This window comes from Chrysochloris asiatica, unplaced genomic scaffold, assembly GCF_000296735.1.
Source record: "Chrysochloris asiatica unplaced genomic scaffold, ChrAsi1.0 scaffold00034, whole genome shotgun sequence".
Classification (NCBI taxonomy): Eukaryota; Metazoa; Chordata; class Mammalia; order Afrosoricida; family Chrysochloridae; genus Chrysochloris; species Chrysochloris asiatica.
Genome location: NW_006408552.1, coordinates 11,861,847 through 11,880,086, shown reverse-complemented (window position 1 = coordinate 11,880,086; position 18,240 = coordinate 11,861,847). Strand labels below are relative to the sequence as shown.

Sequence of the window (18,240 nt, the reverse complement as noted above, 5' to 3'; positions counted from 1 at the left end):
TTTCTACTCCCGTAAAGATTTACACCCTCGGAAACCCTGTACAGGGTCGCTATGGGTCGGACCCGACTCGATGGCACTTAACAACAACAACAACAACAATCATTCATTGGGTGCATATGTATCTTTTATAGTATGACATATGACTGTGGGGGATTGGCCTTTTAATCATTATATGATGTCCTTCCTTGTCTTATCTTTTATGATGGATTTTCCTTAAAGTCTATTTTGTCAGAGATTAATATTACCACTCCTGCTTTTTTTTTTGGTTATTGTTTGTGTAATACACTTTTCCATCCTTTGAATTGCAGTTTATATGTCTTTGTGTCTAAGGTGTCTCTTGTAGACAGCATATCAATAGGTCGTTTTCGTTTTATTTTGTTTTAATACATTCTGCCATGTATTATGTATTTTACTGGTATACATTTCAACCGTTTACATTCAATGTGATATATAAGAGCCCTGTTGTGGCACTGTAAAATAAACACTGAACTGATTGACCACAAGGTCAGCAGTTCAGACCCACCAGCCACTCTCTGAAACCCAACATAGGGTTGCTATGAGTTGGAACTGACTTGGTGGCAAACAACAACATACATGGCAAGTTTTTGGCTGTAGAGGCTAACAAATCCAAGGTTGGCAAGTAAGGTGGCACACTACTGACAACTCCTAGGATCAGCAGGCAAGTCTGGAGCAGATCGCTGGCTCAAGTCCAAAGAATCATAAGTCATGTGAGGAGCCAGATACAGAAAGTAGACCCAGCAGAAAGCAAGCAAGTTTTGCCTGAGTGTCCAATATGTTGGAAGCAGGCCACACTCCTGAGGAAACATTCTTTCAGTTGATTGGTTGCTCATAACAACTCTCATGAATCAGTTGATTGTATTATATTAGATTTTATCATAGGGGATTTATGATGAGATCTAATATATTATGATTAACTGCCAAACCACTGTGAATTCTGGCCCAGTCAAGTTGACATAAAATCTTAAGTGTCAAAATTATGATATGTTTTGGTGACTTTCTTTGGGGGTCGGGGGGGGGGAAGATCTATCCACACAGTTCTGTTTCTTTCTTTCATTATTTCTTTTTTTGGTGTCCTCCTGCTTTGGAAATCTGATTACATGTAAATATTTCCTGTTGATTGTGTCCCACATAAATCTTTGGATTTCTTCCTCCCCCCACCCCCTGATTTTTCCTTAAAAAATCAAGGGATTTTCCCTCTGTTTTACTGATTCTGTCTCCCATTGATTCATTTCTGTCCCTATATCCTTCTATTGAGTTGTCTATTTCTGAAATTTTATTGTTAATCTTTTAGACTTAGTTGATATTTTTGTACAGTTTCAAATTGTATATTTGCTTTGTCATTTTGTTCTTGTATTGTATCCCTGAATTCTTGTATCACTTTGTGTTGTCCTCGGTTTTATCCGTGTTTTCCATGATCTCTTTCTTGACCTCTTGGAGAATTATACATACTAGTCTTTTGAATGTCTCATCACAGAGTTCCATGATCATTTCTTCCTCTAGAAGGTTTTCTGGTTCTTTATTTTGGCCACATACTGGAACCATCTTGTCTCGCTTCTTATTGTAGCTTGATATTGTGTGCTCTCTCCGAGGCATTAAGGTGTATTGTGTGCCTTTCTGCTGCATCCTGACTTTTTGTATTGTTTTGATCTCTCCGAGTGGACAGGACACTTGGAAGCTTTTACCGTCTGTTTCCACGAGGATGGCTTAGTGGCTGAGTGTATGATGATGGGTTTCTATTCTCTGGTTTTGAGGCTAATTATGGAGGTAATTGGTGATGCTCATGAGGGAAAGGGTCTGTCTGACTGGTCACCTGGGCAGAGGGAGGTTCTAACTGACCATTGGTTTGAGTGTTGTATGTGGGCACTGTTGGTTGCCAGTGGTTGGCTGGGGATGCCTGGGTGAGTAATCACCTGCTGGTAGTATAGAAATGCACTAGCAGTCCTTAGCAGGCAGGGCTGTGTGGTGTGTGGTCAGACACAAGTCTCTAGGTGTGGGGGCCGAGGCAGGAGGGAGGCCACCAGTCCATGGGTGTCCACTCGGAGGGCAAGCCCTGGCCTCTAGTATATAGTACAGGGGAAGGTGTACCCGCTGGTCTTCATTGCAGGTGGCTAAGGGAGTAGGAGGCACCACTGTTCTTTAAGGCCCCCAGTAGGGGTGGCTGGGAGCAGGCCCTTCAGGTTCACAGGCCCCAGTGCTAGTAGCTGCACAGAGCAGTGGGTGCCCCCAGTGTGCAGGTGGCTGGATGTAGGAGTGGCCGCCTCCAGCCCATATGTCCCTGGCTCAAGGAGCATGACCGCAGTGGGTACCCCAGGATCGCAGCTGTGTTCTGAGGAATGGATGAGGGGTGCCACAGGCCTATGGACCTCTGAAATGGGGTCTTGGGGGTGCACGGTGGGTGAAGTGAGTACACTTCATTTCATAGGGTAGGGAGCATACCTGGCTCTGGATGTGCAGTTGCTCCTGCTTCGGTTAGAGCACTGCTTGCTTTGTCTCAGCATGGCCGTGCTGTGTGGGCTCACCTGGCAGGGCACGGGTGATCTAGAGTTCTCCGTGCCCACTGGTTTTGTACACTCTGCCCTGCCACATGGCGCTCGGTCTGATTCTTCAGTCTTGTCTTTGATGTACAGGGTTCCACAGTTGTCATTTGAATCCCAGTCATGTGTTTTCTCAGGGTTTTGTTATAAGAGAGATATTATGAGGCGCTTGACCATGCCACCATCCCAGACCACCTATGAAATCATGTTTTAAACAGCGAATTTGTTTCCTATACCTTGCTCCCCGCCCCCCATGTCCCACATTGCTTTGGAGAAGGGGAAGCCCGTAGTTCAAGTTGCTAAGAGTGACATGGTACCTGGTTAAGAGTGCTGCAAGCTCCTTCCTTTACACGGTACCCTGCTGCTGCTGACAGGGCACACACTGTGCTAATGGAATAGAACTGAACATTTGTGATATTTATGGAAGGTTCTAGAATTGGGCCTGGACTCTGTGCCTCATGGGTGTTGGTAGATAGATGGCTTTCTGGAAACACTAGACTGCGTGGCATTACCTAAAGACCCCGACATCTCTGTACCTTGCTATGGACTCAAAGGATTGTGTTTGCTATTTCTCAGGGGACTGGCATCCTCCAGCATCAGAGCCCGAGAAGACAGCTGGTTAAAGTCCTTATTCGTCAGAAAAGTTGATCCAAGAAAAGATGCTCACTCCAACCTCCTGGCCAAAAAGGAAACGAGCAGCCTGTACAAACTGCAGTGTGAGTGTGGGGGTGCCCTCTTCATGCTTGATGCCCTTTCCCTTTGTTCATAAGTTCATCGCTGGATTTTCTTTTGTTTCAGTTCACAATGTTAAACCGGATTGCCTAGACGCATACAACAAAATTTGGTGTGTATACCAAGCTATCCTTTACTTGGGGAAAGAATGAGTTTAGTGTTTGGTGATTCAGCTAACAGTTAGCAGAAAGCGAGCTCTGTAATGGAACTATGTGTGGGATTGACTGCCAAGGACACTTTGGTCAAAAGCTCTCACACAGCTAAGCCGTCACATAGGTGATCATGGCTTTAGGAAATGAGTTGTCTCTTGAGGTTGGAAGGAATCTTGCAAGACCATCCGACCCATCCAATCCTCCAGGCCTTCCTGATCACCGGCACCTAAATACATCCCATCTCTGGTCACCTCTAAGTGTTAGGAATCAGAAATCACACCCCCGAGATTTCCCTTGTTTCCAGTTTTACTCCTCAGTAAAGTTCTGTATGTGTTTGAACACAACTGCCGTTTCTTCCCAAGGCCTTCCATTCTCCAGGGCCCAAGTCACTTCAACTGGCCCTCCTTTGATACAAGGGACCACAGCTCTTACGGAATATGCCAACTTGGAGACTAAAGTCAGAATTAAGCTCATCAGTTCTTTGTTACATCACGCATTAGGATTTTCATAATAACCACTTGTAAGAAAACAAAACGACAAAGATGTTTTCACCTTTAATTTCAGCCCTTCTCCTGAGAAGGCAAGTGACTTAGTCATCAGAGTTGACCCTGAAATCTCTTCAAAACCACACACCTTTTATAGTTTTATGGTTGTTTTGTAAACAACCATACAAAAGGTTGGTTCGTGAAATGTACCATTGGCATTGAATTTCTTATATATCTCTGCCCGTTTCTTCTTATTGAAAAATGGTTTAGAATAAAACAGATAATTATCTCTTAACTCTTTTCTCATAAAGTGAGGACTTTCCTGTCAGCTGATTTCCCCCCGATGATTGTCCCTGTCCTGTTTCTATCATGTCATCTCCAGGCTGGATGTCTGGTTATCTGTCACATAGTTCTATTTGACTGTCCTACTATTGCTTCCAACTCAACGTGTAGAGTCACCTCCTCCTCCTCCCAGCTTCCCTTCCTGTGTTCTTCACCATGTTTTCTTTACAAGGGGGCTTTTAAAAGCTTGTGGGGAAATTCTATTCTCTGTCCATTCCATTTCTCCATGAACTGTTTGAAGGCCCCTTATATTGAACTCTGCTTAATTCTTGTGTTTAGTCACTAAGCACTGTGTGTTCTTCATGTGCCACACATGAAGTTCTTTGCTTGTTTCCTTCTCCACCTCTGTTACAGCCTATTCAGACCCGTTCCCAAATAGTTTCCTTTCTGACTTCTCTGAGCTCCCAGATGCCCCTTCCACCCTGTAGTCCATCAGTCCAAAGCTTATCAGATCTTATTGAGGGTGTATTCTCCTTTCCCATCCTTGCTCTTTCCCTAAAGTTTTCAGCACACCCCTGTAATGAGGTTCTGCCCAACCCACCAGTATAAGGAACTTACCTACTTTACAGCCTCCACTCAGGGTGGTCCAGGGCTTCCAAGAGCAGGTTTGGAGCCTCCAGCACAAGAGCTTGGCTAGGAATCTACCCATGATGTTACACTGATGAGCAGCCTTGGACCCATAGTCAGACCCCCAGCTTCTCTCCAGGCCCTGCTCCGGTCACCTGTGCCGGCTTCCTACTCCTCAATGGCTCCAGGTCAGGGATGTTTGCTCCCTGCTCATATTCTGTGATCCAAAGGATTCTCATTTCCGTGTTGTTTCCATCCACCCTCTTCCAATCTAATGTTTTCAAGTCTACCTATCTCATGCTGTTCTGGACATTCATGGGTTATGCATCAGATACATTCAATATTCGGTATTTAAAAAATAAATACCACCCTTCAAAAAATACTAATGGTGTGGCTGTTGTACCCCCAGTTACCTGTTACCATCAAGTCACTGTCAACTCAGGGTGATCCCATGTGTGTCATAATAGAATTATGTTCCATAGAGTTTTCAGTGTTTGGTTTTTCAGAAATGGAAGGCTTGATCTTTCTTCCAGGGTACCTCTGGGTAAATTCACACTTCCTACCTGTTTGCAGCCAAGTGCATGAACTATTTGCACAACCCAAGGGCTCTGTGGTCACTGTTCTGGGTCATAATAATAGTTAGCAAGCCATTCAGTGTATTCACATATACTTATTCTTGGCACCCCAGCATCTGGCATTGTCCACTAGCTGAGTTTCACCCAAGGGTAGTAAATAAGTTGAAGAGGTTCCATTTCTGAGCCTCAGCGTCCTTTGGATTCCGTTGTTGAATCACCATTGTATATTTTTTGGTGATAATTTTCCTATTCTTCTTCCAAAACCATGCAGGTTTTAGCTTTCTCTTCATAGGAGATTTTTCTGATATGACATAGCTTTCCGTCTTCCCTCTGCCTTTGCCTGGTCATTAGAACATATACCACAGGAAGAAGTGTCTGTGAAATCATGCGCTGAGCCAACACCTCTGTTTTACTAATAAACTCATGACTTGGCTTTGCCACTGTGCATACACAAGCTGCGGGGTAAACTGGGTGGTACATGCAGTGTGGGACTCTGCTATGTCCCAAGTCCCTGCAGCTGCTTGAATTGGGTATAACCTAACATGCTTCATTCTGCATTTTTAATTTTTGATGCACGGATTCCCTTTGGAACTGCCAGACTTGGAGTTGCCTCCAGATTGTGTTGCCTTCTGGCTTTCTCTTCCTCCTCCTCCTGTAAAGGCAGCTGGTGCTGCTTCTGTTGTCTGCCCCTTTGTGAAGCTTTACTCTGCTCCTTTTCCCTCTTTCTTATTTCTTCCGGGTTCTTTTTTTCTATTCCCATTTCTCCCATTCTTCCTATCTTTGGAGCCAGCAGCACGTAGCTTTTCCAAGCATCACCATTCTTTAGTACTTCCTTTTTGTTGTTGTTGTTGTGAAATGGCCGGCAGTAGACCCCTATCTTCTAGAATCTTGGGACTCCTAATCATTTTTATCACTAGTGCTGCTAAAATTGCTTACAACTACTGACCTAGATAGTTGGGGTATCAGAAATGGAAGCTTCTGATAAGTAGCATGTTATAGTGTTAACAGGATCCAGGCAGCAAGTTAACTGTGCACATTGTTTTATGGTAAATAGATCCCGAAGTCAGTTGCCAGAAGAGAGTAGGCAGCCTGTTCCTAGGACTGAGTGCATGTTGACGATCTAGTCAAGTTTTGCTGGCTGTTTAATGAGTGTGCTGTTTCTTCTCTTTAAGTCAAGAGGTGTTGCCAAAGATTCACGAAGATAAACATTACCCTTGTACTTTGGTGGGGACTTGGAACACGTGGTATGGCGAGCAGGATCAAGCTGGTAGGAAGCAGAAGTCTTTGGAATAAACACTTGTTCTTTAAACCTTCATTGTAACCACTGAAGTCGTTTTCTGACTGAATGAATTATTGTCAGTAGAACTTTCCAAGTCTCAGTCTAGTGTTGTGGTTAAAGTCATTCTCGTGTAATTCATTCAGAAATGAATTTTTTCATTGCTTGAATTTATTATTGAAACTTTATGGTATAGTTCATAAGCCAGCACATGGCATGTGAATAGTATGTTAATATTACTTGTATCTAAATAGTCTCAAGAAACTCTAATGTGTGCTCTCTTTTCAAATGTATTTCAGTCCATCTCTGGAGGTATGAAGGAGGCTACCCAGCCCTCACAGAGGTGATGAATAAACTCAGAGAAAATCAGGTAATGATTTTGAAAACATGTTGACTTTCTCAGACTGGTTAATTAGTACGTGTTTGTACAGAATAGCCACTCAAAGCCAGAATCAACTCAAATGCAATGCTCTATGTATGGTAGAATCAAATGGCTCTTTTCTGTCATCAGTTTTTATTTCCTTTGTTGTTTTTTTTAAGTAGTGAAAATTTAATTCTTTGGACTTGGGTATTGCATTTGAACATCAAGTAGCCAGTTGCTGTACTACTGAAATTCGAGTTCTCATTGTCAAAGTCAGTGGTACTTTGAAACTGGTAAGCTGGCCCTTTGAAATGAGTTAAGTCCTCGGGACAGGCACAGTTAGCCCCAGAATACCTATAAGAATTGCCAACCACTTGTTTGGTTGTTTTGTTTTTTACCTTGGTCTGACCTTGCTATGCCAAGCCCTCACTTCACTATTAAGTGCATAAAAGTAGAGAGGATATTCACAATCCAAGCCATACATCACTAGGAAAGAAAATGTTTTATGGTTGATCCCAGTACAGATATAAGTGACTTTTGGAAACTCTGCTGTTTTTATTGTCTTTGTTACCACTGTCAAACTCTGTTAGAAGAATCAAGAAACACAGCAAATGAAATTTGTTTCCATTGCCATTTAAATGATTATAGTTAGGATGACCACTGTTTGTCCTCGGAACCTGGACACTTGAGAGTGAAAGCGGATGCTGTTAGGCTGCCATTATGTGGGTTCAACAGATGGAGAATGGAACTATCCCAGGCCTGTGGGAACCTATTGATTACCCCGTTTATAACAGGGAGTCCTTCGGTAGAATGAATATACTCAGCTGCTAACGCTGTTAAGGTTAGGAGTTCAAGTCCAAAAGCCCTGGTAATCTACTTCTGAAAAATCCACCATTGAAAACCCTATGGAGGAGCATGCTTGGGGTGTCTTGAATTGGGATCAACTCGACAGCAACTGGTTATTGACGATGGTGTTGTGTTATAGCCTGTACAATCAACAGTAAGAGAAATGTTACTAAAGTGTGTTTCTATATAAGTATGGAAGACTTGATAAGCACGTTTTTTTCCCCCAAAGGAATTTGTGGAATTCCGTAAAGCAAGAAGCAACATGCTCCTCTCTAGGAGGAATCAGCTGCTATTGGAGTTCAGTTTCTGGAATGAGCCTGCCCCTCGGGCAGGACCTAATATATATGAACTCAGGTCCTACCAACTCCGAGTAAGTACTGATCTACGAGAACATGGCCCTCTCTTTTACATACAGGAGCATGAGCACCCACTAATGCTGACAATTAAACACAAGTGTATACTCTTGTCATGTGGGTTTAGCATTGTATTTCGATTTGGCTTCTTTCCTCCCCTGCAGTCCTTTTCTTATCTTCGGTTTCTTTTTTCTTTCTTATTCCTTCTCTTCTAAGCTCTTACAGTTTTTTGTAGTCTGATGTATATTGTTCATTACTTGATATCTTTCTGTGTAACATTCCTATTTTTAAGAGGAAAGATCTAAAATTCAGGACTAGGTACAGTGTAGCGTCAGTTGTAATCCAAGTGGCACAACTAACAAACATTGTGACCATCATACAGTACTAAAAAAAACTCAACTCCAGATTGCAGCATTTAAAAAGAATTGGCTGTAAATCTCAGTGATGTTTTTACTGGGGGAGATAGCATTATGTCCTTGTTGATTTTACTTGAATTTTTCATTAATGTCACAATCAAATCTGAATGGATGCACACATTTAATTATGACTCAGTGCATCTGAAGGGTAGTCTAACTGGATTTTCTAACTATAATGAGATAGCTTATGTATGCATGCATTGTCTGCTACACTGAACTGTAGAATTTACTCCCAGCATGGAATATACATAAACATAGTGAATAATACTATTTTATTTCTCACATCACCAGAAGTCACATTTTAAATTTGTCTCTTTCACTCAATATAAACATATACATTTTTTTTTCACACTGCTATATTTCTTCACAAAACAAGTTAACAAACCAAAATCCAAATCTCTTTCAGCCCGGAACCATGATTGAATGGGGCAATTACTGGTGAGTATATTACAGAATGGTGAGTTTGGAAATCTCATGAACAGATTATTTTAGACCATCGTGTTAATTTTGGGAGTAAAACCTGGCAGTAATGCTATGATTTGACACTAAACTGTTACTGTTTTTTTGTTTAGTATTTTGTTATGAAAAATTAAAACATACAAAGCTAGAGAGAAGACTGCATTGGCTCCCTCTGCCTCCACCTGTTTCTTTCCAGCAGTTGTTCAGCACAGTGTCTCCCTACACCCAGATTATGTGGGAGCAGTTGTCAGGCATACCATTTTATGCATAAATATTTCAGTATATGTCTCCAAAAGTTCAGGACTGTTTCTTTCTAACAAAACCACAGTAGAGTTTAAGGCTGTTTCTTGTGCTTCTTGACTGTTACCTTTTTGAAAACATGCTTTTGTCATATAAGCAGAGCACTTTGGTACAGGCACCTTCCCTGTGTTATTGTTCCTTCTTAGTTTGATTAGCAAAAATACTAGTGTTTCCCCAAACTAATCCATATAAGCAAAAATTCCTAGCAGACTTTCAGATGGCCCCAAAAAAGGCAGAACAAAGTTGGAGGGCTTAGACTTCATTCTCAGTTTCAGAACTTTGCTGCAAAGCTAGAGTTACCCAGACAGCGGTCCTGGCTAAAGTATAGACATGCAGAGCAATACCATCGCATTGAAGGTCCAGAATTAAACCCTTCCATTTCTGTCCAATTGGTTTTTTGACAGAGACAATGGAGAAAACACATTGTGCTTGAAACAGCTAGAAATCCTTGAAAAAAAGAATAATTTAGACCCCTACCTCACATCAGACATAAAAAGTAACTCAGAATGAATCATACACCTAAATATAAAAGCTAAGCTATGAAACTTAGCGTTTATAAATTTTATAAGAAAATATAGAAGGAAATCTTTGAGTCCTTCCATTGTGTAGAGTTCTTAGATACAATACCAAAAGCACTATTTGGAAAGAAATTGATAAATTGGAATTCTTTAAAGAACATCTGTATAAATGTCTAATAAGCACAAGAGGAAATGCTCAACATAGTGAATTAAGAGAAAAACTACAATGAGCTACCACTCCACACCCACTACTACAGTTATAATCATAAAAACAGATAATAACACCCGTTAGTGAGAATGTGGAGAAAGTGGGAATGTAAAATGGTACAGCTACTCGGGAACTTATGACAGTTTCTCAAGATGTTAAATTTGGAACTGCCATAGTCCCTGGTGATTGCACTCCTAGATATATCCCCAAGAGACATGAAAACATCTCTACATATATAATGTACATAGTGCATACAGTATTCATGGAAACATAATGACCCCAAAGTGGAACTAGCCCATATGTCCATCAAGGTGTAAATGGATAAACAAAATACATACAGTGGGATCTTTTTCAGTCCGTAAAGAGAAATGATAACATACATACAGTGGGATCTTTTTCATTCCATAAAGAGAAATGAAGTTCTAGTACATGCTGTGATATTGATGAACCTTGAAAACATGCTAAGAGAAATAAATCAGGTCCAAAAGGGTGGATATTGTAGGATCTTAGGTCTATGAAATAATAATAGTGGTGAAACACAAGAAAGCCTGCTTACCGCTATTATGTGTTGATATTGTTCTATTTTTAGATGTTTTGACTATAATAATATAAAAAACTCAAAGGACCTAACAAAACAAAAGCTTGATAATTAATAAGGATCTAAGACTAGATTACTGATTCAATAGTGAATAATTGTTATGATGACTAATTGCAACTGTCACAATTGTAAAGGCAGAAGTTTTGTAACAAAAAGAAAAGAATAGATTACTGAATGTAACATGGTGTGTAGGAAGCTCTCTCAATACAACAACTCTAACTGGAAGGAGCCTCTGAAATCTGAACAGGCTCTTATACCAATCACAAGAGTACCTAATGAAGGGGAGTCATGTGCACCATGTGGCACCGTCCTCCATTCTTTAACCCCTCCACAGTGGAGACTGCAGCTGGATTCCAAATTGGGTGGCTGGTGCTTGGGCAGGCAGTGGGGACGCTGTCCTGCGAGGATTTGGGGTTGCATGCTTGGGTGGTCTGACAGTGTCTTAAGGAATCACTGCAGAAATTTGCTGCCGTTTTCGCCCCCTTCACAGGAGTGGCAACAGCTTAAAGGTCCAGCATGCGTTTTTTTCAGGAGGAGGAAATGGAATCTATCAGCCTGCTCTCTGACTTTAGAGATAACAAAACTTCAGTGGCCACACACAATTAGAATACATACTTTGCAAGAATAGTTTGGAAAAAGTCATTAAGACAGATGACTGAACCCGCATTAAGGAACAACAGTATTTCCTGAATGGGAAAATACGATTTCGAGAGCTACCACATGATAATACCTAGAGTGTCCAGTTCTCCCCAAAAGATGACAAGACATACAAATAAACAGGAAAATATGCTCATTCATAGAAAAGAAATTATTTGATAGAAACTATCCCTGAGAAGTCCTTGACATTGGAATTACTAGTCAAAGATGTTAAGTCAACTGTCTAAATAAAACCAGGAGCAAAGAACTAAAAATTAGGAAAATGATTCATAAACAAGGGTGTAATCTTTATAGGAGCAGACTGCCAAATGTTTCTCCCAGAAAGTGACTGGTAGGTTCAAATTGCCATCCTTTCAGTTAGCACTGTGCTACTAAAAGATAAAGAATTCTTGATTTAATTTTTTATTTTAGCACTTTAAATGCCATTTCACTTTCCCTGCCTTACTGGTCTCAATGGAGCCCCAAAATGTGTGAATCAAAAATTGACAGACTTGAAGGAGAAACAGAGTTACACACTAATAGTTGGAAACAGCACTACCCTACCTAATTGTGTGTGGCCACTGAAGTTTGGTAACAGCTAGCACAACCAGACGGAAGATCAGTCAAGAAATGAGGCGTGAACAACACTGTAAAGGACAGAGAATTGGCCACTGAGCAGCTAAAGTCAGATCCCGGACAAGGACGAGGCAAGTGAAGATTACCATCATCATCCTAAGGATGGGTCACCCACTAAATAGAACCAGGATACTGGGGTTTTAGACTGTTCAAATTGTTGGCATGTACCTCTTTTCCCTAGTCTTCAAACTTTCTGTAATGTGTTTCTTTGATAGTTAGAAATAATTTTCCATCTTAATCCATTTTCCTTAAAATAATTGAAAGTGAGCTTAGTTTGATTCTCCAGAGAAGCAAAACCAGTGAAGCTTATAAATCTATAAAAAATCAAGTTTGTATCAGGGAAATGGCTAATACCGTTGTAGAGGCGGGCAGGTTCTAAGTCCATGGGTCAGAGGTCAGGCTGGAGGCTTCCGACTCACTGCTACAGGAGCTGATGAAGCCAATGTTGGCTGGTCAGACGACAGGCTTCTGACTACAGGCACAAATTGATTCAAGGGTGGCAGGTAAAATGGTAAGCTACTGATAATTCCCAGGATTGACAGGCAAGCCAGCAGGGCACTGGCTCACGTCAAAGAATCAGAGGTCACATGAGGAGCCCGATGTAGGCTCCAAACCCAGCAAAAAGCAAGCAAGCAAGCTCAAGTGTCCAGTATATTGGAAGTAGGCCACACACCCGAGGAAACTTCCTTTCAACTGATGAGCTAGCTGCCCATAGCAGATCTCTTTGTGGAGGTGATTGCATTGCATGAGATTTCATCATGAGAAATTACATCTCCACTGCTGGTTGTGTGACCACTGAAAAGCCCCATCCAGTCAAGTTCACACAAAACCTTAACTATCACATAAATATAAAAATATAACAATAGATTTTGAACAGACCTATTCTTTTAAGGAGCTCTGGTAGCAAAGTAGATTACAAGCTGAGCTGTTAACTGCAAGGTCAGTAGTTTGAATCTGCCAGCCACTTGGCAGGAGAAAGATGAAGCTTTCTGCTCCCATAAAGATTCACAGTCTCAGAAATCCTATAGAAGATCGCTGTGAGTCGGAAACTACTCCACGGCACATAACCACCACTGTTCTTCTTTTGGAATTTTTAACATTATCTATACTTTGGGTCTTTTTCCTTTGGGCTTTTTGTATATCTTTGAGGTGATATATGTTTTGGAAGTGTGCTATTTGCATCTTGTAAACTGTCATTTCTTGAAGCTGTTCTACAAAGTCAAAGGGGAGGCAGTGTGGTGCTGAGGAAGAGCCATGGATGTCAGTTCCTTTGCAGCTCGGACCCTTGATTGCTTTATTTTGAAATAAGAACCTATGACTTTTACATACTTTTCAACTTACATATGTTCTTATGTTTTGATTATGAAATCCCTTGCTTTGGACTAGATGATTTCTAAGATTTTTTTTTTCCATGTCCAAAAATTGTTGAGAGATTTTTACTTCTAATCTTTTCTTTTTTCCTTGGACTAGAAATACATGTTAGAATTTCATTTAATTTGAAAACTAAGAAATATGTATGTGACTGTTAAGCACCATTGTATTTTTGTTTATGGTTTTCTTTCCCTACTTTGGCCTCTCACTGTAATAGTTTAGTTACCCCCAGATCACTCGTTGGTTGGATTTTGCATTTGGATTTGTAGTCCTGGTATGGCGCTGTAGAATAAGTACTGGATTCTAACCATAAGTTAAGCGGTTCAAACCCACCAGCCGCTCCTTGGAAATCCTTCACAGGGTTACTGTGAGTCAGAACTGACTTGACAGCATTTAACAACAACAATTAGGAATCCCGAAATAAGCGTCAAAGTTTCTCTTCAGTTACTTTATTATTTCCAAAGTCAGTTCAGCATTCGATTCATATTTTGGCACATAGGTAACTTTAAGATGGTGATCGCCACTTCAGTACATGCTTCTGATTATTACCAGGCTGCGGCAAGTATGTTTTCTTTGCCTATCTTCCCTGAATTAGAAAAATTCAGAATGACATGAATAATCTTCAACATTTATCACAATCACCAAAGGACAGTTTGGTTTTTTTTCTTCTGAATTAAAGTGCACGTGAAAGTGATTTGTTTAATTTCAGTAATTTGCCAATTTGATTTGTAATTTTTGTGATGATAATGAGCTCATAATTCTAAATATAAGGTTAAAAAAAAGTAATATTGTGTATGGGTAACTCATGGGGCCATAGCAAGAGAATCCTCCCTTGGGCCACAGGAAGTTGAAAGCTGTGTTACTCTCTTGCTGAGCTCTTGGCAGACAAGAGCAGAGGAGGCAGAGTGGTCTTGGGGAGATGGGCTTTATCCCTGGCACTTGCCCTTGGTCTTGTTCCACACGCCCCTTTGAGATGTTCGAATTCATTGCCCGAGATGTTTGCCTCCAAGAAGAGAATGTGCCAGCCAAGACACTGGAGCATCTTGTCACCTGAGAGTCATGTCTCTTACTGTAGACAGTAGTAGGTTGGTATTCTCATTCCTAGGTCTCTGTTGCTCATGAACGAATTAGAGTGAATCATCTTCCCAAGTCCTGTCAGCTCCAGGACACTGATGAGATAGGACCTTCAGGCTAGAGCCTGGGCATTGTTGATACAGATTCACTGAGAAGTCCATGGCATGGAGATTACTGAGAGGTACCATGGTGACCTCCCCTCATGTCCTCCTCCTCCTGGTAACCACCCAGAGTCCTCCCACCATTTTCCATGGCTTGGAATTGGCACGTGTACCTTCATGCTGGTGATTTAATCCATAGCAGTCATCCTTAGGGACTTTTCACTGCCCCAACAGTAATGCAGTTACAAGTAGGTATCTCTCCATTTTACACACATTGCAGTAGCTTTAGATTACTGAAAAAAAGTTTGGTTAGTGAAAAAAAGCAAGCAGACTTCCTTCTGGATGGTCTGCCCTGATTGTAAAGGAAATGCCGCCTGCTGGCTCTTTCCTCACGTATGTGGCGCTATAGGAGAAGCACTGGCTGCTAACCACAAGGCCTGCAGTTCAAACCCTCCAGCCGCTCCTTGGAAACCCTATACAGGGTCACTATGAGTCGGAACCGACTCAAAGTCACTTCACAACAATTCAATCACTGAGCTTTGCTCTCTTTCAGGGCCCGTGCCATTCGCTTCCGGCAGGACAATGGTGAAGCGGTCGGTGGATTCTTCTCTCAGATCGGGCAGCTCTATATGGTACATCATCTCTGGGGTATGTTTTGTTGGTTTTTTTCCCTCTCCTTGTTTGTGTTGCTGGGATTTAAGAGTTCATTTGAAAGAAGGCAGTAGCCCCAGGCAGTGGGGAGGAGCAAGTCTCTGGTTGGTGGCCTTGTCGCAGGCAGCAAATACAGTCACAGGTGAAAATGAAGAGTGGGGTGGTCCGGAACTAAAGAGATGATGGCTCCTAGGTGAGCGAGGCTGAGAGTGAGGATAAACGTGAAAGGGAAGAAGAGAGGTGGAGCAGGCAACCAAAGGGGAGAGAAACAGGTGCAACTGAGTACCCTCCTCAGACTCGTCCCAGCCGCCCCTCCTGCCTCTCAGCAGAGTATAGACAGGCCACAGAACCGCATGCACATTCGTGCTCTCCACGCTTGGGTGGGGCTCAGTGCTCTGTCTTCCTGGAAGGCCCGCCCCCTCCTGCTATTCTCAGCCACCTTTGGTTTCTTTAAAGGCCTAACTTGGATGTCACCCACCTTCCAGGGAACACCCTCACACCCCCCCCCAGCATGTTGTGGGTCACAACCATGATGATATATGCTTGGTGGTGGTTGTGTGCTGTGTAGTCAATTCCAACTCATAGGGACCCTATATAGGGTTTCCACGGGAGCAGAAAGCTTCATCTTTCTCTTGCGAAACACTTGGTAGTTTCAAAGTGCTGACCTTGAAGTTAGGAGCACTAGGCCACAGGTCTCAGCCATAGCTTTGCATAAGTGCAGCCTGTGGTTATTAAAGACAAAGGAATGAAAAGTGCGGCGAAGCCCAGGGGAAGCTGGGACGTGGATCTGCTATAAGTACACCACCCAGACTCCTACAGCCATGCCCCACCGGAGCCCAGCTGAGACCTTGGAGTGCCTGCCTTCAAAGCTGCCACTCCCCTTGACCCTGCTCCATTTTCATGCCATTCTTCCCCACCCTCAGCCCCAATCCACCCAGCTACTTCACGGGGTGAGGGTGGGGAGGTGGGCGTCTTCCAGAGCCGCCGCCTGTGTACCTGGTCCCTGGGACACCTGCTGCTGCCACAGAACGATAGCAGTGCTTCCTGCTGGGTGCTGAGAGCTTAAAAGATTTCTCTTTCCTTCCATTTTTACCACCTTCAGAATTGTACGTAATAAATCTATATCCCATTAATGCCCATTGCCGTAGAATCTATTCCAAATCAAGGACAGAGTAGGACTGCTACATAGTAATTTTTTTTTTCTATGCTTTATTGTGAATTATGTGATAGTTCACATGGGAGGACGTTAACGTCACATTGATCCCGTCGTATATTGTTTCCTTGCCATGGTTACAGTCCCCTCCATGCATCATCCACCAACCAAAGGTCCTGCCCCTCCATTCGTCCACACACAGCCTCTCCATCTCCCCACATCATCATCTCTGCCTCCATCCCTGGCATCACCGCTTCTCTGGGTAAGGTTCCGTTCTCTGCTCTTTTCCCTTGATGGTCCCAGGGACCTCCACTCCTAGACTGCAAAGTTAATCACTCCCCTCCCTTTGCCACAAAACGTCTACCTTTACATTTCCAGCCCTTATAATCAGTCCTGATAACAATTATTTGCTATTGAATCGCAAGAGACTTATCCACATCTCCTTTCGTCAGCCCGGACTAGACAGAATGGATACTGAATGGAGATTCTACCTTGCTCCACGCCTTCTGGATCTCATTTCCCTCTTGAAAGCTTGTAAGCCAGTCACTTCTTGCCTTTGTAGCCATGTAGCACCCCCATTCTGGGTAGCCAATGTCCAAGTTGCCCATCCCTGTCCTTTCCGTGTGTGCAGGGGATGGGAATGATGCTCGCTGCAAAGATTTGTTTCCTCTTTTGAGCCACTGCTTCCATAGGTGTAGGTCAAGTTCATCAAGTTGTATCAGATTATTCTTTTTTCCCTCTTCTTTCTTCTTCTGGTTGAGCTCTGATCATCCAGCCATTGAAGCCAGGTCAAGTGGGTATTATCTGCAAGTGTGGGTGTTCTTATGCATGTGCCCTCTCTTCTTATCATCTGGACGTTTCACTCTCCACTCTAGTCCTCTGTGGCTATGTCACTGACTCTGGGTCCAAGAGTCCCCTGGACTTGACACACTGCTGGTCCACAAGGTCTCCATCTGGGTTCACAGGAGTCTATTGAATGTTGTAGGGCTCAGCTCGCAGCTTCATTGCTGCTTTTCCCTCACTTCCCTTTATCGGTGACAAACATGGTCACCAATCAGCATATTCCCATTGAGTCTTAGTCTTAGAAGGGGGTTTGCCCTGAGGGGAACCTGACCATTTGCCTTGATGTCTCCTGGGTGAGCAACTTGCTTGTTCTTGTAGTAGTCAGTTGGACTGCCGTTATTGTTTTGTATTTTTCCTGTCAGTGTTTCTTTCAGGAAGTATCTTCTGTTCTGGCCACTCCAGGCTGGTCTGCTTGTCCTTCAAGTGGAAATTTCCCCTCAGAAGATTCTGGATTCCACCTATGGTTTTATGTAATGCAGAGGCTCCGCAGGAAGCCTCCTTCACTGGGCATGTTGTAGCCCCATTTTCGGTATTCCAATCGGTTCTAGGCAGAAGACAGACTTATAAGCTTTCAATGGCAGTATTTCTGGCTATTCCTTTCTCTCCCCCTCAAGTGCCTATTTTATGGTGGTATACCAGGGAAACCAAGATTCAAAAGACAGTCAAACATCTTAACATTATTTCCCCCCTTTTCCCCATTCCAACCATGTCTCAATCTCTGTATCCCAGAGCCCTGTTGTTCCAAGGTTGTGCAGACATCGTTATTTACCTCTGTCCCACTTTAGCTTCACATTCTTCCTATTGTATTTAATTTCATTGCAATAATTATTATCCCCTCTATGCATCATCACATAACCAAAGGATACCCCCCACAGGCCCGTCCCCACTGGCTATCAGCAAACAGCTCCTCCCCCTCCCTGAGTCCTGTGTTCCCAGCCACTCCATCTGTCCACGCCATCATCTCTGTCTCCACGCCTGGCCTCACTGTCTCTCTGGGTAGGGTGTCACACTTTCTGCTCTTCTCATTTGATG

General features: G+C 42.7%; 1 protein-coding gene across 1 annotated transcript in view; it reads left to right on the top strand.

The window, feature by feature from the left end:
• The first annotated feature begins 2,517 nt into the window (after window positions 1-2,517).
• The window catches only part of GBAS (glioblastoma amplified sequence), a 25,191-nt gene continuing 9,468 nt past the window's right edge, over window positions 2,518-18,240 (top strand). Inside the window, exons 1-8 of the mRNA XM_006859854.1 lie at window positions 2,518-2,615; window positions 3,132-3,271; window positions 3,354-3,399; window positions 6,581-6,675; window positions 6,984-7,054; window positions 8,121-8,261; window positions 9,067-9,098; window positions 15,115-15,209. Of these exons, the coding sequence (XP_006859916.1) occupies window positions 2,518-2,615; window positions 3,132-3,271; window positions 3,354-3,399; window positions 6,581-6,675; window positions 6,984-7,054; window positions 8,121-8,261; window positions 9,067-9,098; window positions 15,115-15,209 (718 nt within the window). The remainder of the gene's footprint in view (window positions 2,616-3,131; window positions 3,272-3,353; window positions 3,400-6,580; window positions 6,676-6,983; window positions 7,055-8,120; window positions 8,262-9,066; window positions 9,099-15,114; window positions 15,210-18,240) is intronic.